Raw genomic sequence first — 26,793 nt, forward strand, 5'->3', positions numbered from 1 at the left:
AATGAAAGGAGAATTTCCTGACAGATTCTGGGTTTTATCTACATCCTTTATTATTATTATCATCACACAATCTGTTTTGCTTTCCCCTCCTGTATCATATATCAAATTGACTGTCTCAAATTACCACCTAAAATGTTATTAGCATCATGGTGTATAAAGCTGTAGGAAGGCTAAAGGGGATTTAGGAATTTTACTTTTTAAAAAAAATCACATCTTTTAGGAATTTTTATATTATAACAAAGTAATCTACAAAATAAATTCTCTTTTCACATTAACTTATATTGTAATCCTGGGTAGATGTTTCCATGGATTGTGTGGTATAGTAGAAAGATCATGGCCTTTGGTGTCCTTATAGGAAGTCCTACATCCAGTCCTAAACTGCTACATGACTTTAGGGACATTGCTTACCTTCCTTAAGTTTCCTGAGGTTGTTGAAAGAAAAAACCTGGCATAGTGCTTGGTACGTAGTATGTAGTGCTCATTCATATTTGTCTTTTTCTTCTTTCCCTAAATTATATTGGTCTCATTTTCTAGAGAGAAAAGGCTTCAAGTGAGGGCCATTCACAGTACCAGGACAGCAATGCCTGCTTTGCTTGGTCAGCAGCCACTTTTGGAACTGTGCCACTGTTGCATATCTGCAGGATGTTTTCTGCAGTAGATTAGAATTGAAATCCTATCTGAAATCCTTACAGAAAAGAACCGAATGTTTTTAATGCGTTGGTAGCTCAAAGATGTAATGCACATGATATTTTTAAGATGGACAGCCTTCAATAAATTATAGTAGGAATAGTAGGGTCCTATTATCCTTGATAATAATTATCCTATTATCCTATTATCCATGTCCCAGAGTTGGAGGGGGAAGGATATAGTTGGAAGGAAGTTCTCCTGGTGGAGGAAGGGGGAAATTTTCCACATCCTATACTGGAAATTGAACCACAGCCAATAGTTCTGTAAAGAAACCCCAGATGTTTCCATTTTATGTAAAAAGAGGTCTTTCAGTGGTGGCTTGAGACTTTAGAGCATAAATTTGGATTTTCTCGTCTCCCTTGGGAGATTCTTGGGCTTGCTGTGAACCTTCAGGATGATCTTTTCAAATATAAGTCAGATAATATTTCTTTTCTGACTAAAATCCTTCAATGCCTTCTCATCACAATCAGAATTAAACCCAAATCTTTACCATAATCTATAAGAACCTGTATGATCTGGCCCATAGGCTTTTCCCAAACTACCCCACCTCAAGTAGCTACAGCCTAACTCTCTAGTTATTCTCTTCTATGTTATTCTGTTGTATTGTCTTCACTTTTCACTATTAAAATTATCTTCTTTGTGTATTTGTTGACATATTTATTGTCCATGTCCTCTCTCTAGAACGTAAGCTTCTTGTATCCTCAAGGTCTAGAATAGGGCCTATCATTCAATAAATATTGACTGTATATGAAGAAATGAATGAGTGAATGAGACCCTATATTACCTTAGCCCACATATATAGGAGCCTGAAACTTTAGGAAGCACATATAAAGCAAAGAGGTTTTAGACTGGGCACATGTTGTATCTGATCCTAGAGCTCTGTCTTCTCGTAGGCTTTTCTTTTTTCTAACTCTGGGTATATGTAATATTTTCATCTCCTACAGGATTTTATTCTGATTACATTTAAATGGGAATAGTGCTTTAAATCTTTACATTTAAACTGTGGGCTATTGCAGTAATTAGTTGAGTTTGTTTGTTTTTTTTTCCAGGTCAGTTGATCATGTCTTTATAAACACTTTTAGTAAAAATACAAATGACTTACAATAATGAGAATGCAGTTTAGTAAAACATCTGTCAAGACAGCAGGAAAACAGTTTCTTGCTGTTTTTATAGCTATCATATGTATTGATACATAAGCTCAAATGTCTAGCTTTTGCTATTTATTTTAATAAAACTCCTTTTATTTTTACTTAGTCATTATTATCCTTTGCTTAAATATGTCAAGTCTTAGAAGAAACTATTCTTTCAACAGAAATGGTCAGTCCTCATTAACACTGATAAGAATGACTCTCGAAATTTTGAGGAAAAGTGCATGTAATCTAATAATTATGCTACTGTTTTAGGCTACAAACTATAGATAATATGGCGTAATCATTCTGAGATCAAATCTTGTTGTATCCATGTATATAAATGAGAATATTTAGAGATTTGACTTCTTTCTAAGTATTAAAGATGTGGAATTTTGAATCAGCAGAAACCAGTAGGGGCCAGTAAATATTTATTAAGTAAATTGAAAAATATTTATATGTTTTCAACTCAGTATTCCTTCTGAAGGTTTGGGAGATGCTTGTAACTACCCTAATAAGCCATTCATTAAATATTCATTAAACATTTATTGAGCATATATTATTTAAGGCCATAGAATCAAAGCAGACACCTTTCTGAGTCCTACCCTGAGGACTCCATTTCTTTTCTTCTTGCCTTCCTCCTTTTGTTCCTTTAGCAGACATTAGATACCATGCTTAACAAACTGTGAAGGTCTTATCAGCACTGTCCCCACCCTGCTTCCACTGCAGAGCTCCAGTATTATGTGGGGAAAGGAAATTCTTCTCATCCTGGGGATATTGAATCAATGCTGACATTCTGCTGCTACTAGAGATGCAAGGGTAAATAAGACACAAATCCTGCCCTCACAGAACTCAGTTTAGAAGGAGAAACAAATACGTAAACAAATATATTACAAGTCAGTTTGATAAATGTGATAAGGGAAGCGAGAGAGAGAGAGAGAGAGAGAGAGAGAGAGAGAGAGAGAGAGAGAGAGAGAGAGAGAGAGAGTGTGTGTGTGTGTGTGTGTGTGTGTGTGTGTGTGTGTTATACTGCTTAAGAGCCCAGGCTTTGGAGTCTGGATTTAAATTCCAAAATTCCAGTGCTATCTGCCTGGATTTAAGATCCAGTGCATCACTAGTCATTTGCCCTTGGGCAGTTTACTTTTTTTTTTCCAGCACCTGCCCCCATGGGCAAGTTACTTAATTTCAGTTGTTTCATCTGTAAGATGAGACTAATAACAATATCTACTATTGAGTTGTTATGATGATTAAATGAGCTAATGGCATTCAAAATGCTTATTAGCTCAGTGACTGAATCATAATAAATGCTCAGCTGATGTTAGTTATTTATGTTTAACATTCAGTGATTTCTTTTTTTCTCCCCCTTGGGAGCATTAAGGAAACAATCAGAGGTAAAGAGCCACATGTCTTGTGTCTAAAAGATGAAATAAGTAGAGAGGAAGAGAATTTTAAGCAGAGTGAACAGTATCTGCTAAGGCATGGATGTATAAAGAATTATACGTAGTTCAGGTATAAGAAATGGCAGTTTACTTATCTTGGAACAGCTGCTAGAGAGGGAGAACTAGAGATCAGATGGTACAGAACATTGTACACCAAGCTAAAGAATTTAGGCTTTTTTCCTAGGTGCTATGGAGAATTGTTGAAGGGTTTTTAAAGTCAGGGGCTGTATCAGATTTACATTTTAGCAAAGTCACTCTAATAACAATGTGGGAAATGGGATGCAAGGAGATAATTTGAGGCAAGAAGCCCACATGAGAGGATACATTATCATAGTACAGAGGAGAGAAACTGAGAGGCTAAACCAGGGCAGTGAAAAGGGGAATTAGATAGCAGAGGCTGAATTCAAGAAAATTTTGAAGGTATAAAATGACAGAATATAATGAGGGAGAGAATTAAGATGAACCTCCAGCTCTGACTTAGGCATTTAGGTTATTGTTCAGTCTTCTTTTTGTTATTCCTATTTTATTCATAGCACTGTTGCAGGACTTATTGCATCTTGTCCCACCTTCTATTCCTCGGTACCAAGGAGAGTGAATTATCCAACAACAATTGGGCATTGGTCAGGACAAACTCCAGATGAGAGGTAATTTGATTTCTTTTCTCCTTTCTTCTCTGCTGAACCCGTGAAAAGAGGTGATGGGGAAGAGGGGCATCTGCTATCCATCTTTGCTATCTGTTGGAGTTTTGAGGGGGCCCCAATAAATAGTATACTTTCTTCGTGCTCAAAATGAGACAAAAGACTCAGCAGATGAAGTTAGAAAACATTTCCTTGATTTTTGATAAAAACTGTTAAAGCAGTAAATTGTGCTTTAACGCAAGAGCCAAAGTTGATTTGCTTGCTATGTCTACTCTAAGACAGCCCACCTGAGAGAAAGTCTGAATCTGGACAGCGGATGTACTTCTTCCCCATCACCTCTTAGCACTGGTTCAGCAGAGAAGAAAGGAGAAAAGGAATCAAATTACCTCTCATCTCAAGTTCCTCTTGATCAACAGCCAGTGGTTGTTGTCTACCAACCAGATAATTAACCTTCCTTGATAACAGAGGAATAGAGTGTGGGACAAGATGCAAGAAGTCCTCTAACCGTGCTATGAACAAAATAAGAAAAACAGAAAGAAGACCGAATTTGGGGTGTTGGGAGAGGAAGTCATGAATTTAGAGTTTGAGATCTAGTAGTCAGTGGGACATAAAGATTATCTCTTCAGACTACTTCTTATGTCTTTACTTTTAAATCTGTAAAACGAGGATGTTGGCAGAGCTAGAGCCACTGGATAGGTATTACAAATTAAGAAATCTATACAGCATAACAAGACTCTTTCTAGTGAATAGAGTTTTCCATCCCAGGCTTTAAGCAAGACCAGAGGCCATTTGTCAAAGATGCTGAGAAGGATTTCTTAATGAGCCAGAGGTTGAACTATGACCTCTAAAGTCCTTTCTAACTTTGTCTATCATGGAAGATGCCCAAAAAATAATCAATTATTTTATAATATACTAATAACATTTTATAGCATATAAAAACCCATAGCTGCAGTTATGCTTCATTTTTAAACTAATGGCATATCTCATGGATGTTATTCGAAGAATATATTCTTCAGATAAAAATGAGGTTATAACATTATCTTGGCTAAAAGTTAATGGGAAAATAGAATGTATCATTGCTATCAGTTAAATCTTAATTATTTCTGGATTTGAGTATAGTTTTATTTTTCAGGATAAGCCGTGTAGAAATGAATGTTTTGATACATTTTATATATGGAGGAACTTTGGACTTTCCAGACAAAGCTAATGTTGGGTATGTATTATTTTTTAATGATTTTAAATATAAAAGTATTAATATTTTGTGGCTTCTGCTTTGTTGAGCTTTGTTTAAAAGTGTCAGTGAAGTAGAAGCTTCACTTTTATTGTCTATTTTGCCTATCTTGTGTGTATTTTGGGAATATCTAAAAATAGTAAGTCACCTTATTTAGAAGAAAAGATGATCTAGCAACTCACAGTAATAAGATTAAGAAAAGTCTTTATTAGGGGCTTCCCTGGTGGCGCAGTGGTTGAGAGTCTGCCGGCCGATGCAGGGCACACGGGTTCGAGCCCTGGTCTGGGAAGATCCCACATGCCACGGAGCAACTGGGCCCGTGAGCCACAGCTACTGAGCCTGCGTGTCTGGAGCCTGTGCTCCGCAACAAGAGAGGCCGCGATAGTGAGAGGCCCGTGCACCGCGATGAAGAGTGGCCCCCACTTGCCGCAACTAGAGAAAGCCCTCACACAGAAATGAAGACCCAACACAGCCAAAAATAAATAAACAAATAAATAAATTTATTAAAAAAAAGAAAAAAGAAAAGTCTTTATTAGACTTAAATTATGTTAGAAAAACTTAATATTTGTTTTGGAAAATAGATGACAGGTTTTTATAAAATTAACAATTTTTATCAAATTTGGAATAATTTTTTTTACTACTTTATTTTTTAATTTTAGGATGTCAAAAGAAAAGGGAAAAAACCCTAAAATTAATCTGAGAATTTAGGCATCCTAAAGATTAACGGGACTTCCCTGGCAGTCCAGTGGTTAAGGTTCCACGCTTCCACTGCAGGGGGAACGGGTCCGATCCCTGGTCAGGGAGCTAAGATCCTGCATGCCTGGTGATGTGGCCAAAAAAAATAATATGATTCTTTAGTACTCTATGGTGAAATGCCGTCTAAGCTGCTGAAGTCCTACTGGAGAGTGAAATCTGTCTTGCTCTTCTAATTTTCTGAATGTTCTCTCCTTTTATTGCTATTCTAACATCAGACAAATGAAGACTGCTTTTTTTTTTTTTTTTTTTTTTTTTTTTTACATTGAAGGCTGCTTTTTTAATTTTAAATATTCATTAGTTTCTTTAGTTATAAACTGAATAAATATGATTTGGGGGAGAAGGTATCATGAGTCAAAGGGATTAAGTACTGAAGTTTTGCCCCTGGAAACCTATAAGAAATTTTATCATGGTATCAAGGCTTGTAGGTTTCCTAAGTACCTAAAGTATGTGTGGGTACTCAGAAATACTTGCCAACTGAAAGAAGCAACAGAAACCCTCTGAGTCATTGGATGCCATCTCCAATCTTATGGTCATCTGTAGACATTTTCAATATGATAAGCATCAATTAGTTGCCCTCCCTCTAAATTTTTATGATTCGTATTTGTTGTGAAGAGTTGTAACTTTTGCAGCCTTTGAAGCAGTTTCCTGGGCTTTGTTGCATATGACACTGAGAATATGAGGGGAATTTGATTGAAACATCTCCCAATTTACTTCGTGTTATTCCCCACAAATCAAATCAAGTTACAGGGCTTTCAACTTTTGACCTATGTCCTTTTTATAATCTATAAAGAGTATTATGTAGGGTATAAAGTTAGAATTAAAATAATTAAGATAATTCTTTTTTCTAAACTATATATTATAAAAAAATTATTGTGTATTATGCCTTGGTTTTTAAATTAAAGAATTAACAGTGCATCTATTTTTATTTTAGGCAGATACTCAGTATGGCTGATATGTATGGACTAGAAGGACTAAAAGAAGTAGCAGTCTATATTTTAAGAAGAGATTACTGTAATTTCTTTCAGAAGGTAATTATTGAGTCTTAGAAATCTTTTACCTAGTGCTTAAAGTCACCCATTATTACCTACTAGCTTTTTAACTCTGTTAGTGTTGTCATTTTAACTAATGAGAACCCTAACTGAGAAATAACTCTTAGGATGTGCTTGTAGAAAACAGAAGTTAATTCAGATCATTTTAAGTAAGATAAAGTTGAGGTGGGGGTTTACTGAAATGATATGGAAATATTCTATATAATTCAAAGGTGGAGTGTACGGTTGGGACTCGCAGTTAGGGTTTGGAACTAAGAGAAAGGAAGTTGGGAACTACTTTCTCCGTTTATCAAAGGGCTGCACAGTGCTTCATTGGTTCTTTTCCCTGAAAGGACATTCCTCCTTCCTACCACTTCTCTTTATAGCATGTACTTGGGGTGTGATATAGTTCTCTTCTACTTCTCTCCCCCAGGTGCTATATGAATACTGACTTTTTAATTTTAGTTTATGCAAATGTAAATTTATTGTCTAAAGAAAGATACCATACTATGCATTTCAAAGCAATTTTGTACATTATTCTTAGATTCACCATTGTTCTAATTTTCTCTGTTATTTTTTATTTTCTTAATTATTCTTTTCTACATTTTCTAAATTTTCTACCATGGTCATGTATTACTTTTATAATCAACAAAAAACAAATCTTAAAAGAATTTTTTACATCAATAGTCCCCTCTTATTGGCTACTTGAGCCAACAATATGCATTGTAATTATGTAATTTTAATAATTTTAATCACATTTAAATTTAGATTTTTGTGTTGGATAGGACTTTTCCTATCTGTCTGTAAGTTGTAGCTGAGAAATCACCCCATGTGCTAAAACAGAGTCATGAACTGGGTCTACCACCACTACCAACCCTTCAAGGTTCACTGAGCAACAGTTAAACCCCTTAGCTACCTTTAATCAACCATTCATTCCAGCCTCTATAAGTAAGGGAGCTAGAAGAAGAAGCACAGTCTGTGGTGTCCTCAGCATTGCAGAAAGTGAAGAATCCTGGTGAAAGACTTTTCCTTCTCTTTCATCTTCCCCCTTCTTCCCAGCCAAGAGAAAGTTAAGAGCCTGTTCCAAATAAAGGTTAAAGATAGGGGTATCTGCAGTGAGGAGATAATGTCTTCTCAGCCCCGAGATGGACATCTATCATATCTGTATACCCAGTCCACTCTGGAACTTCCATCAAAGAAGAAGAAAGTACTAAGAGATTTCTTGGAAGAGCCTGGAATATGTCTCAGGAACCAGTGAGAATATACTTGAATATGGAGATTTCTTAAGGGAGGAGGAGGCTTGCTGGAGAAGCCATTACTAGCCTGGTGACTAGAGGCAATAGTTATTGTCATAGATAGAAAAAAATAATGGAGACTCCATTTCACACCCCAATTATACATGGTATGCAGGGAAGGAAAGGGACCTTAGTGGTTCAATGAAGATTAGAAGAGACTGATACAGGGTCAAATGACAGTGTCCCATGTAGGGAGGCATCAAGCATCATGAATCCTAGAAGAACATTTACCACTGAGAGGTTAGGGTGAAGTTCAGTCTGTCTCTTAACAAGCCACCACATTAGCAAAGGCCACCAACATCTGGATTAGAGTAGTCAAGGACATCTTCCTATTACCATGTTGGTCACTGGTTAGTTACATAAGGTGACCATAGTCATCCATAACCCTCTTCCACAGGAGTTAGACCCACAAAACGGAGGAGCAAGAGACCATCTCCATTCCAGATCTCCCCAACTAAAAGTGTAGTCAGTGATGGGGAGTGAAAGATTTAAATCAAGTATGAGATAGGTGTTTAAATAGTACTATACTGAATTTCAATACCAAAAGTAACCAGAAGGTACTGGAATTTGCCTATAATCATTAAAGTATGGGAAAAGGGGGAATTTGACACAGCATGGTTGATAGCACTAATTGGGGAAAGAAAGTTTTGTTAGTATCTCCTTTAAACTGAGACTCCTCAATAAACCAATTGCATGAAACATTTAAAAAATAATCTCTTTTATGTATTGTCTTTGGACCATTGCCTCTACTTTTTAGTATGTTCATGAGTATACACAGGTTACATGCAGCTTCTTATATTTTACTTTCAATAATTCACTTAATTTTAAAAATACAAAAGGCATATTTGTTGCCATTAAAACAACAGAAGATGAAATGCTTTTAAATTATCAGTATGGCATTTTGTTGAAAATTTTTTTACTTTATTTTAATGTAGTCTATACTACTGTGGTAACAGATATTTGAGAGCAATTTTTGTTTTTATTGACCTGATCTTTAAATTTTTTGCTTTACATATTTTAACAATATATATTTTGATAAATATATTTTTGAATGTATAATTTTTAACTTCTAGATCTCAATTATGCAGTTTCTTGGCAGTGACTTAAATATAGTAAATCTATTATAGCACATGCCACAGTAATATATGATGGGATATAATATGGTGGTTAACTGGCCCCGGAACTCTTGGCAAGCTAGCTTCAGTCATTTCATTAACTGCACAATCTTGCCTTTTTTAAAAGTAAATTTTAGAACTTCATTTATAGGATTATAGTGGCTTTTACATTATGTTTTTTGCCACTGATTTAAAAATATATCTTAGGTTATAATTTAAATATATGTCTTCCCAAATTTTACAAGCAGGTTTTGAAGATGACTAAAGGTCAGTCATCCTATTACAAAAACACTTAGGAAATCAGCTTTTCCATATAAGTAAAATTCTTAGAAAGCTAAAGTTATCCCTTTAAGCCAGGGGTCAGTAAACTTTTTCTATAAAAGGCTAGATAGTTAATATTCTAGGCTTTGTGGGCCATACAGTCTCCATCACAACTACTCAGCTTTGCTGTTGTAGACCAAAACCAGCTATGGACAATATGTAAATGGAACAGCATGGCAGTGTTCCAATAAAACTTTATTCACAAAAATAGTGGTGGGCTAGTTTTGGCCCACAAGCTGGTTTTCTAGCCTTTGCCTTTAAGCAGCAAATTATTTTGCATTTTAATATTTTTTATGGAAATTATTCTTAAGTTATACATCAAGTAGTGGACTTTGTGTTGTGGAGGGCTGGTTATTCCTAAATAAAATTAGATTGCTAGACTTCTTAACTCTTGTGCTTACTTTTATAATTTTTTATGCTTCTGGATGCTTTTAGGTTGTCAATTATGTCTATACCAGTAGTCTCTTCCCTCATACTACTTTTATCTTATCTGAAGTGGGTCAGAAAACCAAATTATTTAACTTAGTAGAATTATTGTATAATTTATATAGTGATAGCCATTTCTGATTTTAGGACAATTTAGAGTACCTTCAGTTATCTCAAAGGGAATAACTAAATTGTTGATGTGCAAAAAGAGGTATTTACATTTAATTTCCTAAATAATATGTAACACCTTTAGGAGAAGGGTATTAGGAAATCAAATTAATAGCAATTTGTAATTTAAAAAGTTGGGGGACTTCCATGGTGGTGCAGTGGTTAAGAATTCACCTGCCAATGCAGGGGACATGGGTTCGATCCCTGGTCCAGGAAGATCCCACGTGCCGCGGAGCAACTAAGCCTGTGCACCACAACTACTGAGCCCACACACCTAGAGCCCGTGCTCCACAACAAGAGAAGCCACCGCAATGAGAAGCCCACGCACCGCAATGAAGAGTAGCCCCCGCTTGCCACAACTAGAGAAAGCCCACGCACAGCAACGAAGACCCAACGCAGCCAAAAATAAATAAATAAATAATGAAATGGAAAAAAAATCTATTAAAAAAAATTGGAAATCACTGACCTTATTTGAAGGACTATGCTGGAGGCATTTCTGAAGAAGCTTTTGCTCTTCTCTGAGTGCAGGGTATCTTCAGAAGTACATATTTAGAGACTATATATACATATTGGTCGATTGCTGGTCTTTATTAAGTGTATAAACTCAAATCACAACTAATGAATGTGTACAAAGAGAAGCTGAACTCTATTCACCCTAATAGGGCAATAGATGTGCTTAGGAACATAGTCTAAAAAACTGAAAATACATGGCACAGGTAATATGTAGCACATATTGAGGCTTAACGCCAAGAGCAGTGAGTTCTTCACTACTTGTATCTACGTTTTATTTATTTATTGTTTTAGTTCATTACTTCTGTATATGTGCTTTTTAAAAATATGTTTATATAATCACAATCTAATTAAATTCTGTCATTTTGTTTGAGGTCAATGTAGGACCTCCCATTGCACATGTACTTAAAGTTATATTTATACTTTAGGAAGCAGATTAGACCATATGGTTGTGTTGCAATGTGATGTGCTAGAAATTATTATACCACTTGTACTCTAGAAAATACTTACGCTAAAAGAAATTAGAATATAAACTGTGCATTCTGGCAGCTAAAAGAACTCAAATGCTATCCTATAAAAACTAAAGTTTATCAGTGATACTTGATTTTAAAAGAATAACAGACTTCTGAATTACATATATTTTTTCTGCAGTTTAGGTATGTAAATCAGATCATTTTTATGAACCAAATACTTTTAGCCTCTGTAAGTTGAAAAAGAATAAATGTAGTGTTTTCTATCAATTTTAGCCTGTTCCCAGAAGGTTGGCATCTATATTAGAATGCCTGATTATTGCTCATTCAGTTGGAGTGGAAAGTCTTTTTGCTGACTGCATGAAGTAAGTGATCTGAAGTAGTGCTGATATTATTAATTTAGGGATTTTGTTCTTCCATTCTCCTAATTTTCTGGGAAATTTTAGACTTGGCCTATTTTCTTGGGCACAATGTAAATAGCTTAATGCTTAACTAGTTACAACAACTGAGGAGAAGTATTGATTTAGATATTACTCAAGATGCTTGGAATCAACGTTATTTTAGCTGAACCATGGATACTTATGTTAAAATCCATGCACATAACGCAAAGTGGATTTGAAATAAATGTTTACAGAAAAGAGAACTTAGTTAAGTCCATTATAGCGCTCACAAAATTAACTGTTAGGGTTAGTCAAAACATAATATATGTAAAACTTATATTATTAAAAACCAAAATGTTACTGAATATTATAATGAAAAATACTTTCATTTCTTTAACTTGAGATTCTTTGATTTTTAACAGGTGGATTGTAAAGCATTTTGCAAGGTTTTGGTCTGAGAGAAGCTTTGCAAATGTACCTCCTGAGATTCAGAAAAGTTGTCTTAATATGTTGATTCAGTCTTTAGTAAGTATAACCTGAATACTTTGTGTTTGTCATCAAAAAGTTTATTAAATTTTATATAGGTACTTTCGGTGTTTTAAATACAAATGTAGAATTATATTATAAAAGCAAGATGGAAGGACCAATTCCAGATAACCCAGAACCAATTCAGAGAATCTATCTTTAAGACTCTGTTCCTCTGTACCAAATGCATTAGAATTCAGTCAGAGAACCACAATCACTAGAAAGTATACATTGGTTCCTGAACAAAAGGGGCATGGTGCCAGGGTCGGTTATGCATTGGCTCAGTAGCAGGGACCTCCACTCATTAGGGTGGATTTGGGTGCAGCACTGAAACAGTGGCACCATTCTCCAAGAGGACCAGCCATCTACCTGCCGGCAGGTTAATTACATTGGACCACTTCATCACGGAAAAGGCAGTGCTTTGTTCGCAGTGTAATAAACATTTGTTCTAGATATGCATTTGGCTTTCTTACTTCCAATGTTTCTAGTAAAACCACTATCCGTGGACTTATTGCCTTTTTCACCACCATAGTATTCCACACAGCATCACTTCTGACTAAAGAACTCACTTGATAGCGAATGAAGTACGGCAGTGGGCCCATGCTTACTGATTTCACCTGTCCTACTGTGCTCCCTATCATCCCGAAGCAGCTGGCTTGATAGAATGGAGGAATGGCCTTTTGAAGACTTGGTTACAGTGCAGCTACGTGGCAGTGCCTTGTGGGATTGGGGCAGTGTCCTCCGGGAGGCTGTATATGCTCTAAATCAGTTTTTGATTTATGGTGCTATTTCTTAACATAACTAGGATTCATGGGTCCAGAAATCAAGGTGTGGAAATGAGAGTGGCTCCACGTATAATTACTCCTAGCGATCCACTAGCAAAATTTTTGCTTCTTGTCCCTATAACTTTAGGATCTGCTGATCTAGAGGTCTTAGTTCCAAAAAGAAGAATGTTTCCACCTGTGGACACAATGATTCCATTGAACTGGAAGTTGGGACTGCCTCCTTCTGGCCACTTTGTAAATCAACAGGCAGAGAAGGGGAATTATTGTTAGATTGAGCCTGACTATTTTTTTTTTAACATCTTTATTGGAGTATAATTGCTTTACAATGCTATGTTAGTTTCTGCTGTATAACAAAGTGAATCAGCTACATGTATACATATATCCCCATATCTCCTCCCTTTTGCGTCTCCCTCCCACCCTCCCTATCCCACCCCTCTATGTGGTCACAAAGCATCGAGCTGATGTCCCTGTGCTATGCAGCTGCTTCCCACTAGCTATCTATAAGGAGAAATTGGGTTGGTGCTATATAATGTGGGGAAGGAGGAATATATCTGGAATGCAGTACTCCCATGTCCTATGGTTAAAATCAATGGAAAAAACCCAATTTAAGCAGCACTGATACTGGCCCAGGTTCTTCAGGAATGAAAGTTTGGGCCACCTTACCAGATAAAGAACTATAAACAGCAGAGGTACTTGCTGAGGGCAAAGGGAACATGGAATGGTTGCAGGAAAAGGTAGTTATAAATACTAGGTATGACCATGTGACCAGTTATAGAAATTAGCACTGTAGTAGTTATGATGTAAACATATTCATTTCCCCTTTTTATATGAACGTTTATGTATATATTAACCAAGTATTTTTGTTTTTTCCCGCTGTCTCATTCCCCTACCATTTAATATAAGACATGTTAACTATATCTCTGTATTTAAGTTACAGGATACCAAGGGGTAGTTTGAATCAGTTTGAAGAGAGACTTTGTATCCTATTTTAGGGAGAGGGTTAGCATGTTTGTTTTATAGGGGATGGTTGTATATGTTAGGCATTAGCATGACTTTACTTTGTCTCCATAGGAATTAACTATGATTTAAAGAAATGTGTATGCATGCCAAGTTGACAAGGGTTGGACTGTAGTGTCTCTGCAATGTGTTAGCTTGATTAGGATGAACTATGCTTCCCAGAATTTCATTCTTTGCACTGCTTCCCCTTGCCCTGTATCCTCTTTGGTTTCTCTTACCCCTGGGCCAGGGATGTGTTTAGCTCCATGATGATGGGTGCTAGCATCTCCTGAAAGACACTCATTTCATCCATGTTGGAGGCAGTGAGACCTAAAATGAGCCCATCCTTGTGGATTATAGCTTGTGCTCTTGGGTGTCAGCTTGTCCTTACCCCTCACACTTTACATCCATCATCCTCTCTCAACTGCTTTCCCTGTGGACTTCAAACTACAATACATCATCATATACAAAGAGTGCTTAACCAGCTCCCATAATTGCATAAGGTCAAATCCCTTTAACAGACTCCTTTATGTATATAAATACCTCCTAGTGGTCCCATTTCTCTGATTGAAGCATGAATGGTATTTTAGACTGGGTTACATAGAAGATAACATCTAAATCTAACTGGGAAAATAAGTTTAGGCCATCAGCTGGTGATATACCACTTCAAAAAATAAATCTAAATCTGTGTTTATGCTAATGAAGGACTTTGTTGTTTTGTTGCTTACTATTTTGCATTAGTTTCTTTGGTCATTGAATGGTTACACTCTGTTCATGAGGCAAGCAAATGGCCCAGCTGTAATTCAGTTCAATAGAAATGAATTATTATCTAGTGGATTTTTAAAAGACCTTTATGGTTCAAAATATACTTTTTATATTTTGAAATTACGTATAACATAGGTACTCTTATTTCCACTTTATATATAAGAAAAGAGAATCAGAGAGGTAGATACTTTATTCAAGTTCACAGTGTCAGTAAATTACAAAACCAGGTCTTAAAACCAATTGCTGCCATTCTAAAGGTAATATAATAGATGCTCAGCATGGGCAAAGATTATTTTTAGGAAGTATGGGCCTTGACTTCAAGGAACTCACAAATTGATGGAAGGATAGGCACTTAAACAACTATGCACAACACAGGTTAGACTATGATGAATACTAGCATTAAGTTCCATGTCAGTCTTATTTACCTTTGCAGCACCAGCCTTAGGGCAGTGCCTAGCAGACATTAGGCACTCAGTATATATTGATAGGTATATAAAGGAGTGAATAGGTATAATTTATAATTCAGGTTTATACGTGGAATCACAGAAGTTAAAACGATTCTGATTGGAAGGATAAGAGAAGTGATGTGAGATGAACCTGAAAATAGAGGATAATTTCAAAATAAAAAAGTGGCTTTTAAATGTGACCAGGGACCTGGAGTCTGGGCAGTGCCAATATTCTCTTGTAACTGGAATAATGAGAGAAGATAAGTCTGGGGAGAGGCTAAAGCCAGGTTGGGAGGGATCTTAACTGACTGTTTAAAGAAGTTTGATTTTTTTTTTAACAAGTGGTAAGTGAGTATAATTGAGGAATAAGCTCTTCATACTATGCCTCTCCCTCTCCTACAATATTTTATTTTGATTTTATAGCTCTAATCAGTTCCTTGTAAGCTTTGTGAATGCTTGGTTTTTCCTTTCAAGACAGATATAAAGATGAACATCAGAACAACCAAACTTACAGTCTTTTGGCATTGTGGTGATTATAATGAAAATTTGAAATTTTGTCTTTCTTTGTGGATATTCAAATTTTAAGAAACCTTAATTTAATATATTCTTCATATTTTACTATAGAAATAAAATATATTTTGCTTTATTAATAAAAATAGAATATTTAAAACTTTTTTTAAATTAAAATTTGAAATATGTTATCCAAAACAAATGAAAGAAAGATTGAGCAATCTTCTTAAGTCTTCTTTGGCTCTAATTCAGTTAAACCACATGTGTCATGGCAGGCACTTTACTCTATCAATAATATGCCTAACACTGTCATATACAAAGGGAGATAAGAAAGTGCTGCATTGGACTATATATGGAGAATTTTAAAAAAAATTTTAATATGAGGGACTTTGAGCTTTTTCTCCTTCTTGCTCACTATGCAGCAATTCAGTAGGAAGTGGCTACTCCCTCCTACCAAGTACAAACCGTTGCTTTTGGGAGGAAGAGAGAGCAGGGTAGAGGAGTTAGTAGAAGAGAGAAAGTTTTTAGAAAAGTTAGGGCTTCTAATTACTTGAACTACTTCAAAACAAGATTAAATTTTTCTGTTTCAAAATGTTTTGTTTTGTTTATGGTTTCCTTTGCTCTGCAAAAGCATTTAAGTTTCATTAGGTCCCATTTGTTTATTTTTGTTTTTATTTCCATTTCTCTAGGAGGTGGGTCAAAAAGGATCTTGCTGTGATTTATGTCCTAGAGTGTTCTGCCTATGTTTTCCTCTAAGAGTTTTATAGTGTCTGGCCTTACATTTAGGTCTTTAATCCATTTTGAGTTTATTTTTGTGTATGGTATTAAGGAGTGTTCTAATTTCATCCTTTTACATGTAGCTGTCCAGTTTTCCCAGAACCACTTATTGAAGAGGCTGTCTTTTCTCCATTGTATATTCTTGCCTCCTTTATCAAAGATAAGGTGACCATATGTGCGTGGGTTTATCGCTGGGCTTTCTATCCTGTTCCATTGATGTATATTTCTGTTTTTGTGCCAGTACCATACTGTCTTGATTACTGTAGCTTTGTAGTATAGTCTGAAGTCAGGGAGCCTGCTCCTCCAGCTCCGTTTTTCTTTTTCAAGATTGCTTTGGCCATTTGGGGTTTTTTGTGTTTCCATACAAATTGTGAAATTTTTTTGTTCTAGTTCTGTGAAAAATGCCATTGGTAGTTTGATAGGGATTGCATTGAATCTGTAGATTGCTTTGGGTAGTATAGTCGTTTTCACAATGTTGATTCTTCCAATTCAAGAACATGGTATATCTCTCCATCTGTTTGTATCATCTTTAATTTCTTTCATCAGTGTCTTATAGTTTTCTGTATACAGGTCTTTTTTCTCCTTGGGTAGGTTTATTCCTAGGTATTTTATTCTTTTTTGTTGCAGTGGTAAATGGGAGTGTTTCCTTAATTTCTCTTTCAGATTTTTCATCATTAGTGTATAAGAATGCAAGAGATTTCTGTGCATTAATTTTGTATCCTGCTACTTTACCAAATTCATTGATTAGCTCTAGTAGTTTTCTGGTAGCATCTTTAGGATTCTCTGTGTATAGTATCATGTCATCTGCAAACAGTGACAGTTTTACTTCTTTTCCAATTTGGATTCCTTTTATTTCTTTTTCTTCTCTGATTGCTGTGGCTAAAACTTCCAAAAGACAACCCTCAGAATGGGAGAAAATATTTGCAAATGAAGCAACTGACATAGGATTAATCTCCAAAAATATACAAGCAGTTCATGAAACTCAATATCAAAAAAACAAACAACCCAATCTAGAAATGGGCAGAAGACCTAAATAGACATTTCTCCAAAGAAGATATACAGATTGCCAACAAACACATGAAAGGATGCTCAACATGACTGATCATTAGAGAAATGCCAATCAAAACTACAATGAGGTATCGCCTCACACGGGTCAGAATGGCCACCATCAAAAATCTACAAACAATAAATGCTGAAGAGGGTGTGGAGAAAAGGGAACCCTCCTACACTGTTGGTGGGAACGTAAATTGATACAGCCACTATGGAGAACAGTATGGAGGTTCCTTTAAAAACTAAAAATAGAACTACCATATGACCCAGCAATCCCACTGCTAGGCATATACCCTGAGAAAACCATAATTCAGAAAGAGTCATGTACCACAATGTTCACTGCAGCACTATTTACGATAGCCAGGACATGGAAGCAACCTAAGTGTCCACTGACAGATGAATGGATAAAGAAGATGTGGCACATACATACAATGGAATATTACTCAGCCATAAAAAGAAATGAAATTGAGTTATTTGTAGTGAGGTGGATGGAACTAGAATCTGTCATACAGAATGAAGTAAGTCAGAGAGAGAAAAACAAATACCGTATGCTAACACATATATATGGAATCTTAAAAAAAAAAAATGGTTCTGAAGAACCTAAGGGCAGGACAGGAATAAAGACGCTGACGTAGAGAATGGACTTAAGGACACGGGGAGGGGGAAGGGTAAGCTGGGACGATGTGAGAGAGTGGCATTGATATATATACACTACCATATGTAAAATTGATAGCTAGTGGAAGCAGCCGCATAGCACAGGGAGATCAGCTAGGTGCTTTGTGACCGCATAGAGGGGTGGGATAAGGAGGGTAGGAGGGAGATGCAAGAGAGAGGGGATATGGGGATATAGGTATACGTATAGCTGATTCACTTTGTTATACAGCAGAAACTAACACAATAATGTAAAGCAATTATACTCCAATAAAGATGTTTAAAAAAAATGTTTTGTTTAAGCCTTTTTTTAAAAAAAGCTAATTATGAATAGTTTTTAAATACAGGAAAATTAAGACAAAAATAGGCATGGAGGATAGTCACTAGGGTAAAACTGAAGTTGTATATATATTATGCTTTTAGTCATAAGGCCAAAAGATAATTGAAGGCCTATTTAATTAACACAATATCAAAAGAATTAAATAGTATGAGTCATAGTGTTTATTCAGTATATGGTGTTAGGACACCAACAGGAAGCTTGCTGGAAAAAATTTAAGTTGGATCTATACATCACATCCTGGTATGCCAGTATGCATTCCAAATGGATCAAAGATTTACAAGTAAAGAAAATGAAACCTAAAACACTACAGTTAAGTCCTGGGAGAATTAGTTTATAACCTCATCAGTGGAGTGGGGATACAAAATTCAGAAGCCATAAAAGAATTTGGTTACATAAAAATGCAAAATTTCTATATAGTAAAAATTACCATAAGCAAAGTCAAAAAACAAATGACAGTTCATATCATACTCTTATTCTAATTTTTCTAATATAGAGAGTTCCTACAAGTTGATTTTTAAAAAATAGCTAAATGTAGGGTAAGACTAGATAGTTCACTTAGAAAATACAGATGCCTCTTAATTTGATGAACAAATCTTCAACTTCATTTATTTAAGAGAAATGGACATTAAAATTACCATGTCAGACTGTTTTCTACCTTTTAGTATGGGGGAAAAAAGGAAATTTGTACTATTTTAACAAGGATGTAGGGAATAAGTACTCCTATTCATTCCTGGGAAGGGTATAAATTAGCACAACTTTTGCTGTGTTTTTCAAACTTTTTTGACTGACCCAGAGCAAGTTCTTTTTATGTTATAACCCAGTTAACTCACACATGTAGAACTGAAACAAGTTTCAAAAAAGAATACTTACCATATTCCATATGATATTCTGATATTTTCTGTTTTTCTCTTTTCTATCTCTTTCTTTCTTCTTTCTTGTTTTGTCTTCTAATGCTGATTGTAAGCCACTAAATATATTTCTCTAGGTTGCTAGGGGAGAAAACTACAGTTTGGGAAACAGTGCTCCGTTGAATATATGTTGGCAATGTTTTGTATCCTCCTGGTGCCCCACCTCATATCCTCTTGACCCATGTATGTACTCCAACCATTGCTGCAGCATCCAGCTGCACACAGGTGTAATCTGACAGCACTTTCCCTCAGCCACATCACACGTATTTCTCACTTTCTGTCCTGAGGCTTCACTGCTGTTCTACCCAGGGTACCTATAGCTCTTCAAACCTGGAAGTGAAAGGGAATTAATATCCGGGGGACAAACCTTGACCAATGGGAGATTGGTCAGTGATTAACCAGTGATTAAATGTTTCCCTGATCTATCCCTTGGGTGAATAATTCAAATTGTATTCTCTGTGGCTCTTCAGAGGGCCCCCAACAAGATTGATCCCCAGTTGCCTACAATAGCAAATGCTATATCATTGTTTCTCAAACTTAAATGTATATACACAACACTTCAGGACTGGGTATTCCCTGGTGGTGGTCCAGTGGTTAGGACTCAGTGCTTCCACTGCAGGGGGCACAGGGTTCAATCCCGGGTTGGGGAACTAAGATCCCGCATGCCATGTGGTATGGCAAAAAAAAACCACTTCAGGATCTTGGTTGAATGTAGGTTCTAATTCAGTAAATCAGAGGCGGAGCCTGAGATTCTACATTTCTAACAAGCTCTAGGTAATGGTTGCTGTGGATCACACTTTGAGTAGCAAGGAGCTGGAAAACATACCCTTCCTCTGGCTTTCCCTCCTTCCCTGTTTCACTCTTGGGTCATCTTGGGATCACTTGCGTACAAGCCTATTTCTCAGGCTCAGTTATTAGGCAGAACCCAGGATAAGACAAGTAGTATTGACCCAGCAATTTTATTTCTAGGAATTTATCCTATAGATATATTCACATATGTGTGAAATAATGTTATCTACAAGGTCATTCATTACAACACTGTAATAACAAAAACTGGAAAGAAACATCTACAAGTAGAGGACTGGTTGTATGACTTCTGATATATCCATATTATGGGCTATTCCATAGCTATTAAAACAATAATAAGGCTCTTTATATTGTGATAAGAAAAATATTCAAGGTATATGCTAAGTATAAAAGGTAAAGTACAGAGTACTGTGCATATTAATGCCTCCATTTGAGTAAAATAAGGGAAAAATTACTTTTTTTGTTTGTATATGCATAAAATAACTCTGGAAAAATACAGAAAATAAATAATATTGATTGGGACAAGGGAAAATAGGTGGCCGGGGACAGGAAGGAGTCGGTGACTTTTCTTAGTAACGCCTTTCATATAGTTTTGAAATTTGAACCATATGTTAACTATTGAATTTAAAATTTTACGTGCTTATATATATGGAATCTAAAAAAAATTTTTAATGGTTCTGAAGAACCCAGGGGCAGGACAGGAATAAAGACGCAGACATAGAGAATGGACTTGAGGACACGGGGATGGGGAAGGGTAAACTGGGACAAAGTGAGAGAGTGGCATGGACATATATACACTACCAAATGTAAAATAGATAGCTAGTGGGAAGCAGCCGCATAGCACAGGGAGATCAGCTCGGTGCTTTGTGTCCACCTAGAGGGGTGGGAGGCGGAGAGTGGGAGGGAGGGAGATGCAAGAGGGAGGAGATATGGGAATATATGTATATGTATAGCTGATTCACTTTGTTATACAGCAGAAACTAACACACCATTGTAAAGCAGTTATACTCCAATAAAGATGTTAAAAAAAATAAAATAAAATTTTATGTGTTTGGTCTAGAAGTATATTACATTTTCTTCCTTCTTTGAACCTTAAGCTACTCTTAACATTTAATGTTATCATATATTCAGATCAGTATGGAATAAGATCACATACCATCTGTTATCATTTATGTCCATCTTTTAGTTTTACAATAGATTTCAAGCTAAATTATGACAACTATACATCCGTATTTTTAAAAAGATATTGCTTGTAAGCTGGCCATTTGCTGTTTGAGGAGAGACAGGTTGATTGGCAATTCTACTGAGTTATTGCTTTTATGATTTTCTTCCTGAGCTTGAATAAAGTTAGTAATACCAAAAAAAAAAAAAAAAAAGATATTGCTGTCAGAGCACATAACAGTATGTATATAGTAAGTACTTCGTAGATACCTGCCAAGTTTATTTGAATACTCTACATTTGTCTCTAATACCAGAATAATGTCTATAGTAGAGCAAATCGGGCTTACTGCCTAAAACTCTTAGTAACTGCACAATTACTCAGGAAGTTACCAGAGGAGGAAAGGATAATGGTAAATTATAGTAAAAATGTAAAAAAACTTTTTAAAGACTCAAATTATAGCAAAGTATGATTTTTTACTCAAATAAATAAAGCAGGGGAAGTATAGAATACATTTCAAAAGAATTCTTGGTAAATGGGTAAAATTTTTAAAGTTTTGATGTTCAAGGATTAAACTTAATTTAGCTTACGAATTCACTTACAAACTCTCAGTCTCTGTTGATGCTCAGAGATCAACAGATGTTTGTGTCTACTGTGACTCAGTTCTGTACTAGGACCTGTGGTTACAACGGTGAGCCAAAACAGACATGGTTTCACATGCAGTAAACATACAGCCTAGTGAGAGAGATGGGTATTAGTCAAATAGTTATTTCATGATTGAATAATTACAAATGAAGTAAGTGCTCGCTCTAAAGAGAAGGGACAGGTTCTCTGATGGCAGGTGTAAAAGGAATCTGAAGTAGGTATAGAAATCAGGGAAGACTCAGTGCTTGAGGATTTCAAGCACTGTCATTTCCAGATTTACTAGTTATTTATTGCTGTGTAACAAACCACCCCAAAACTAAGTTGCTTTAAACTAAAATTTATTCTCTGTGGATTGACTGGGTGATTCTTCTGCTTATCTTGCCTGAGCTCAGTCCTGCAGCTGCTTTCAGCTGGTGGCTAAGTTGGAGGCTGGGCCTCCCACTCCCTGTGGTCTTTCTTACCAGGCTTCTTCATGGCTTCATGGTCCCAGAACCAAGAGAGTAAAGATAGAGGCTGCAAGGCTACTTGAGGCCTACGCTCTGAAACTTGCACAATACCACTGCTTGTGCAAGCAAGCAAACAGGCCAGTTTAGATTCAAGGGATGAGGAAATAGGGTCCACCTCTTGATGAACTGAGCTACACAGAATTTGTGGCCATTTTTTTCAATCTACTACAATCGATCAGATTACTATTTATTCAATAAATCATTATTTCCTAAGGATCATTGTAAGAATTAGAAATCAAACATGAATAAAATATAGTAATTTTAAGTTGCCGTTTTTTCCTTTCCCTTAGAGCACATGGTGCTTGTGAACTGTCATTTCATTTTTTGTAGAGATCAGTATTCGTGAACATTTTTTCCTATGGTATGAAAATGAATCATTATTAAATAAATAATATAATATAAAAAGAAGAGTCTTACCTAATTAGAAAGGAAAAAAAAGTCACTGGGGATTATAAGTAATTTTTAGCCTTTCTAAATTTGTAATAAAGAACATGTATTTTATAGTCAGAAAAGAATTAAGGCTATGTCAGTGTAGCCATGCAGTTATGAATGATATCTATAAGCACAAAAATTAATTCAGTAGTGAAAAATCTCAGGGAAGTCAAGCTTTTCTTTGTAGTTATAACTTTGCTCTCATGTTTGTTTTAGCTGTCTTTTAAAGGTGATTTGTTTCCAGCTCAAATTTTGCCCTTTTGGATAATTTTGAATGAATTAATAAATATGTAAAGCTAATGACAAAGATATTAGCTACCTGGAATTTTTGTTTTTGCAGGCAGTGTCACAAGAAAACAAAAGTATTTAATTTGCTTGGAAAGTTATTTTTATGAGCAGTAATCTAACTTTTTTCCCCAATATTTTCAAAATTATAAGAATGATAAGAATGCTGCTTTTCTTCTGATGGAAAGTGACAGGCTAATCATCAGTTTACCCAGAGTGAAGTGGACAGAAGCAGCACTGACCATGGCATCTCAGCTCCAAGAAGAATGTATTGCATTTATTATAGAAAACTTCTCCAAGATCATTCAAAGCGAAAATTTTGCTCTCCTCTTACAGGTACTGCATCTAAAATTATATCCTATATTTAGTCCCATCTTTGTGTTCTGATTATAATTATGTAAGTTTTCAAATTCAGGTTGCCTTTGATTAAATTAGTATGACTTAAATAAATTCCATAGCAGATGGCATGTTTGCATAGCATTTAGGGCAGTGATGGACAGGATTTTTGGCTCATAAGATAATGAAGGGAGGATGGGACAGGTTGAGTGCCCTGGCAAGGCACAATGTAACTCTGGCAACTCCAGCCCTCAATCGGCATAAGCCATATTTTAGAAATTGAAGTCATAACGATATTGTTTTTGTCAGTAATGCAATTATGGTTCATGCAAAATTCTCTGTCTTACTGGGACCCACTTTCTCTAAATTTAGTTACTTAATAAAGAACTTTTATAACATTTCTAGGCTCTGTTTTAGGACTATTTTGGCTCTTAAGAACTCTGTGTGTGTGCCAATATTTTTAACAGAGGAAAGGGATTAGTATAATATTTAATATTATAATGATAATAATTATTATTATTAACAGAGGAAATAAGATTTCTGATTGACTTCATATAGCCAGTTATGATGAATGGTCTGCCGTTATGCCAGACTTTCACATTTCTTACACATTTACATATATTCCTATTAAATATCAATTTCTGTGTTTTATAGTCACAAGCAATGAGTAGCACATCTGATCTGCTGGACAAAATTTTAAAAGCAATTGAAGAAAACATTACCACTGAGAATAGTTGCTCTCTTCTTATGGCTCTGGACACATTACTGAACTCTGACAGTACAAAGGAAATGGTATTTGATGTAATAAAATTCATTAAAATGATAGAATATTTAAACTGTTTTAAGATTTTTAAATATATACACATTTTAAATGTCGCATGGTTCATTGAAACTGTTTGATACCTGGGGGGTGGTTACAGTCTCTACTTCTGTGTATATTTGGAATTTTTCATAATACAAAATTTTAAAAATTTCATTTACCTCCAAATGGACTTATTATAAAAGTTTAGAATTTGGAAGTTTGGCTGGCTAATTCTAAACATAGTTTGGTACTTAGCAATATTAATTGGTACAGCATAAGTTTAGTATTTCTCCCCAGTTACTACATTAAATTTCCTAAATGTAAAACTTAAAGAATTTTAAAGAATGTTTTATAGTTTTAATCATCAGTGTCTTTTAATTTTATAATACATTCTTAATTTTTGTCTTAAGAAAAAAATCATTTAAAATTGGATTGACTGAGAAAAAGCAAAATTAAAATATATCTTATTTTTAAATGCAATTGATCAATGGTAATTAACAAGCTAATTGCAAATTATTGACATTTTTTATTTGTTCAACAAGAATGACAAAAAATTTCATCATATTTATTATTACTGCATAGAGTATTTGACCTTGTAATGTCAGAGCTGATTTGAAAAGGCTGTGGAAGGTATTTACATAAAGGCCATTGGTGGTTTAAAACAGTGTTTGCTTAAAAGGATAATGCTGAAAGGATAAGGTTCATGTTCACTATAAAATTCTGTTGTTAAAGAGCAAGGCTTCATAAATAACTTGTACCCGACGATCTTAAAAATCTAAGTGATGACATCATTGATCTAGCTTAGGAGTAAGTAGATTCGGAAGGGAATAATGACTGGTTGCTATGACAATGTGGTTCTGACCAGCTGCTGATTTGTTGCTTGAACACAGGGTTTTACGTGCAAGATCCAGGCTCTGCGTGATAAGCTGTGGATCTTCCTGGTTCAGTCTTTCTATGCTGTTCGTCACACAGAAAGCTGGAAGCTGATGAGCACAGATGATCAACAGAAAATCCAAGCAGGTATATTAGCCTTGAGATTTTTTATTCTTATAATTGTGACAAGAGATATTTTAAAGGGATTCTAATAAGTGATAGGATTAACGTTTGTTTGCTTCTGTTCAATAATAGCTTGCTAACTGAAACTAGTGCTGGTATGTTTAGGCAGTTTTAATAAATCATGCTTTTTTTCTGTTCTTAGAAAATGAAACTCATTTCCTTATATATACATATATAATTCTACTTTATCTTAGCAACTTTATATTCTAGCCAAATTTGCTTAAAAGCATTCTTTTAGAGAGATTTAGAAGTATAGGAAAATGTAACCCATATAGAACAGATTACCAAACATACTTTCTCTCCCTTTTAAAATATATTTTTCCATAAAGCTTTCCCATCTTTTGCATAAGATACCCTTTCTTGTGGTTTTGCCTAGATTAGATGGCTTTATTCCATGATCGATTGGTTCAGTGATACGATGTGTGCCATTGCGGAGTGTCCCTCAGGAGCCGCACAGTGCTCTTTGACATTTAATAGGTACCATTTGAAATATTAGCATTAAACAAAAGATTTATACTGCTTAGAATGTGTTTGTTTCAAAAATGTTAAAATAAAAAATTGAGGGTGTGGAACTAAAAATGGCTTCATGACTATTTTTGGGTTAAAGCAGGTACCTTAGGAAAAATATTGACAGATTCAGTAAGTATACTTTTAAAGACATTTTAAATTAAGAGACTGTATTTTATGAAGCAAACATTTCTGTACTATAAAACATGGAGACCATATGTGATATAATATATTCTTGATAGTACATGGATATGTTAAATTCTTTAATGATTTAATCAAAATATGATTTGCTCTGTCTTGCATTAGGAGCATAACATGATGGTGTAGCCAGATGTGATCTCAAGAGCACTTTTCAAAGAAATTCCAACAAAATAATAAAACAACAAAATCCATGAAACAACAAAAGTCATGAGAAGGTCTTTAGAAATTGGAATTTTTTTCCTTGTGACTGTTTCTGTACTGATTTTTAGATGACAGTTCATCTGTACTATACAGTGTAAAAAAAATAAGATCAGCATTCCTTGAGTAGGTGTCATTCAACTCTCTTCTGATTGGGAGTAAACTTTGCTTTTCTCCATTTTTAGAGGATTTCATAGTTAAGTTGGGTCCCGAACAGTGTTCTTTATCTTAATTCTTCAAAGTGCTAATTTAAAATACATGTGAATACATACATATATATACACATATCTAAAACAAAATATTATTGGTAATCCAACTAATTGTCAAAAAGAACTTTTCAATCTATTACATTCTGTCAGTGTAAAAATAATTTTTAAAATCTTAAATATGTTGAATTATAATGAGTCCTGACTTATGCATAATTATTGCATTGGGAAATCCCAGATAAAGGAGTAATTCTAGGTTGTCTTTGTTATAACATTTGTTATGTTCTAGTTTGAGTTACTGATCTTTGG

General features: G+C 35.2%; 1 protein-coding gene across 1 annotated transcript in view; it reads left to right on the forward strand.

The window, feature by feature from the left end:
- BTBD8 (BTB domain containing 8) overlaps nt 1-26,793 on the forward strand; it is a 95,175-nt gene that overhangs the window by 55,232 nt on the left and 13,150 nt on the right. Inside the window, exons 6-12 of the mRNA XM_036845505.1 lie at nt 5,024-5,104; nt 6,810-6,906; nt 11,488-11,576; nt 12,014-12,116; nt 23,332-23,514; nt 24,169-24,306; nt 25,207-25,336. Coding sequence (XP_036701400.1) covers nt 5,024-5,104; nt 6,810-6,906; nt 11,488-11,576; nt 12,014-12,116; nt 23,332-23,514; nt 24,169-24,306; nt 25,207-25,336 — 821 coding nt within the window. The remainder of the gene's footprint in view (nt 1-5,023; nt 5,105-6,809; nt 6,907-11,487; nt 11,577-12,013; nt 12,117-23,331; nt 23,515-24,168; nt 24,307-25,206; nt 25,337-26,793) is intronic.

The sequence above is a fragment of the Balaenoptera musculus genome, chromosome 1 (assembly GCF_009873245.2).
Source record: "Balaenoptera musculus isolate JJ_BM4_2016_0621 chromosome 1, mBalMus1.pri.v3, whole genome shotgun sequence".
In the NCBI taxonomy this organism is placed as follows: domain Eukaryota; kingdom Metazoa; phylum Chordata; class Mammalia; order Artiodactyla; family Balaenopteridae; genus Balaenoptera; species Balaenoptera musculus.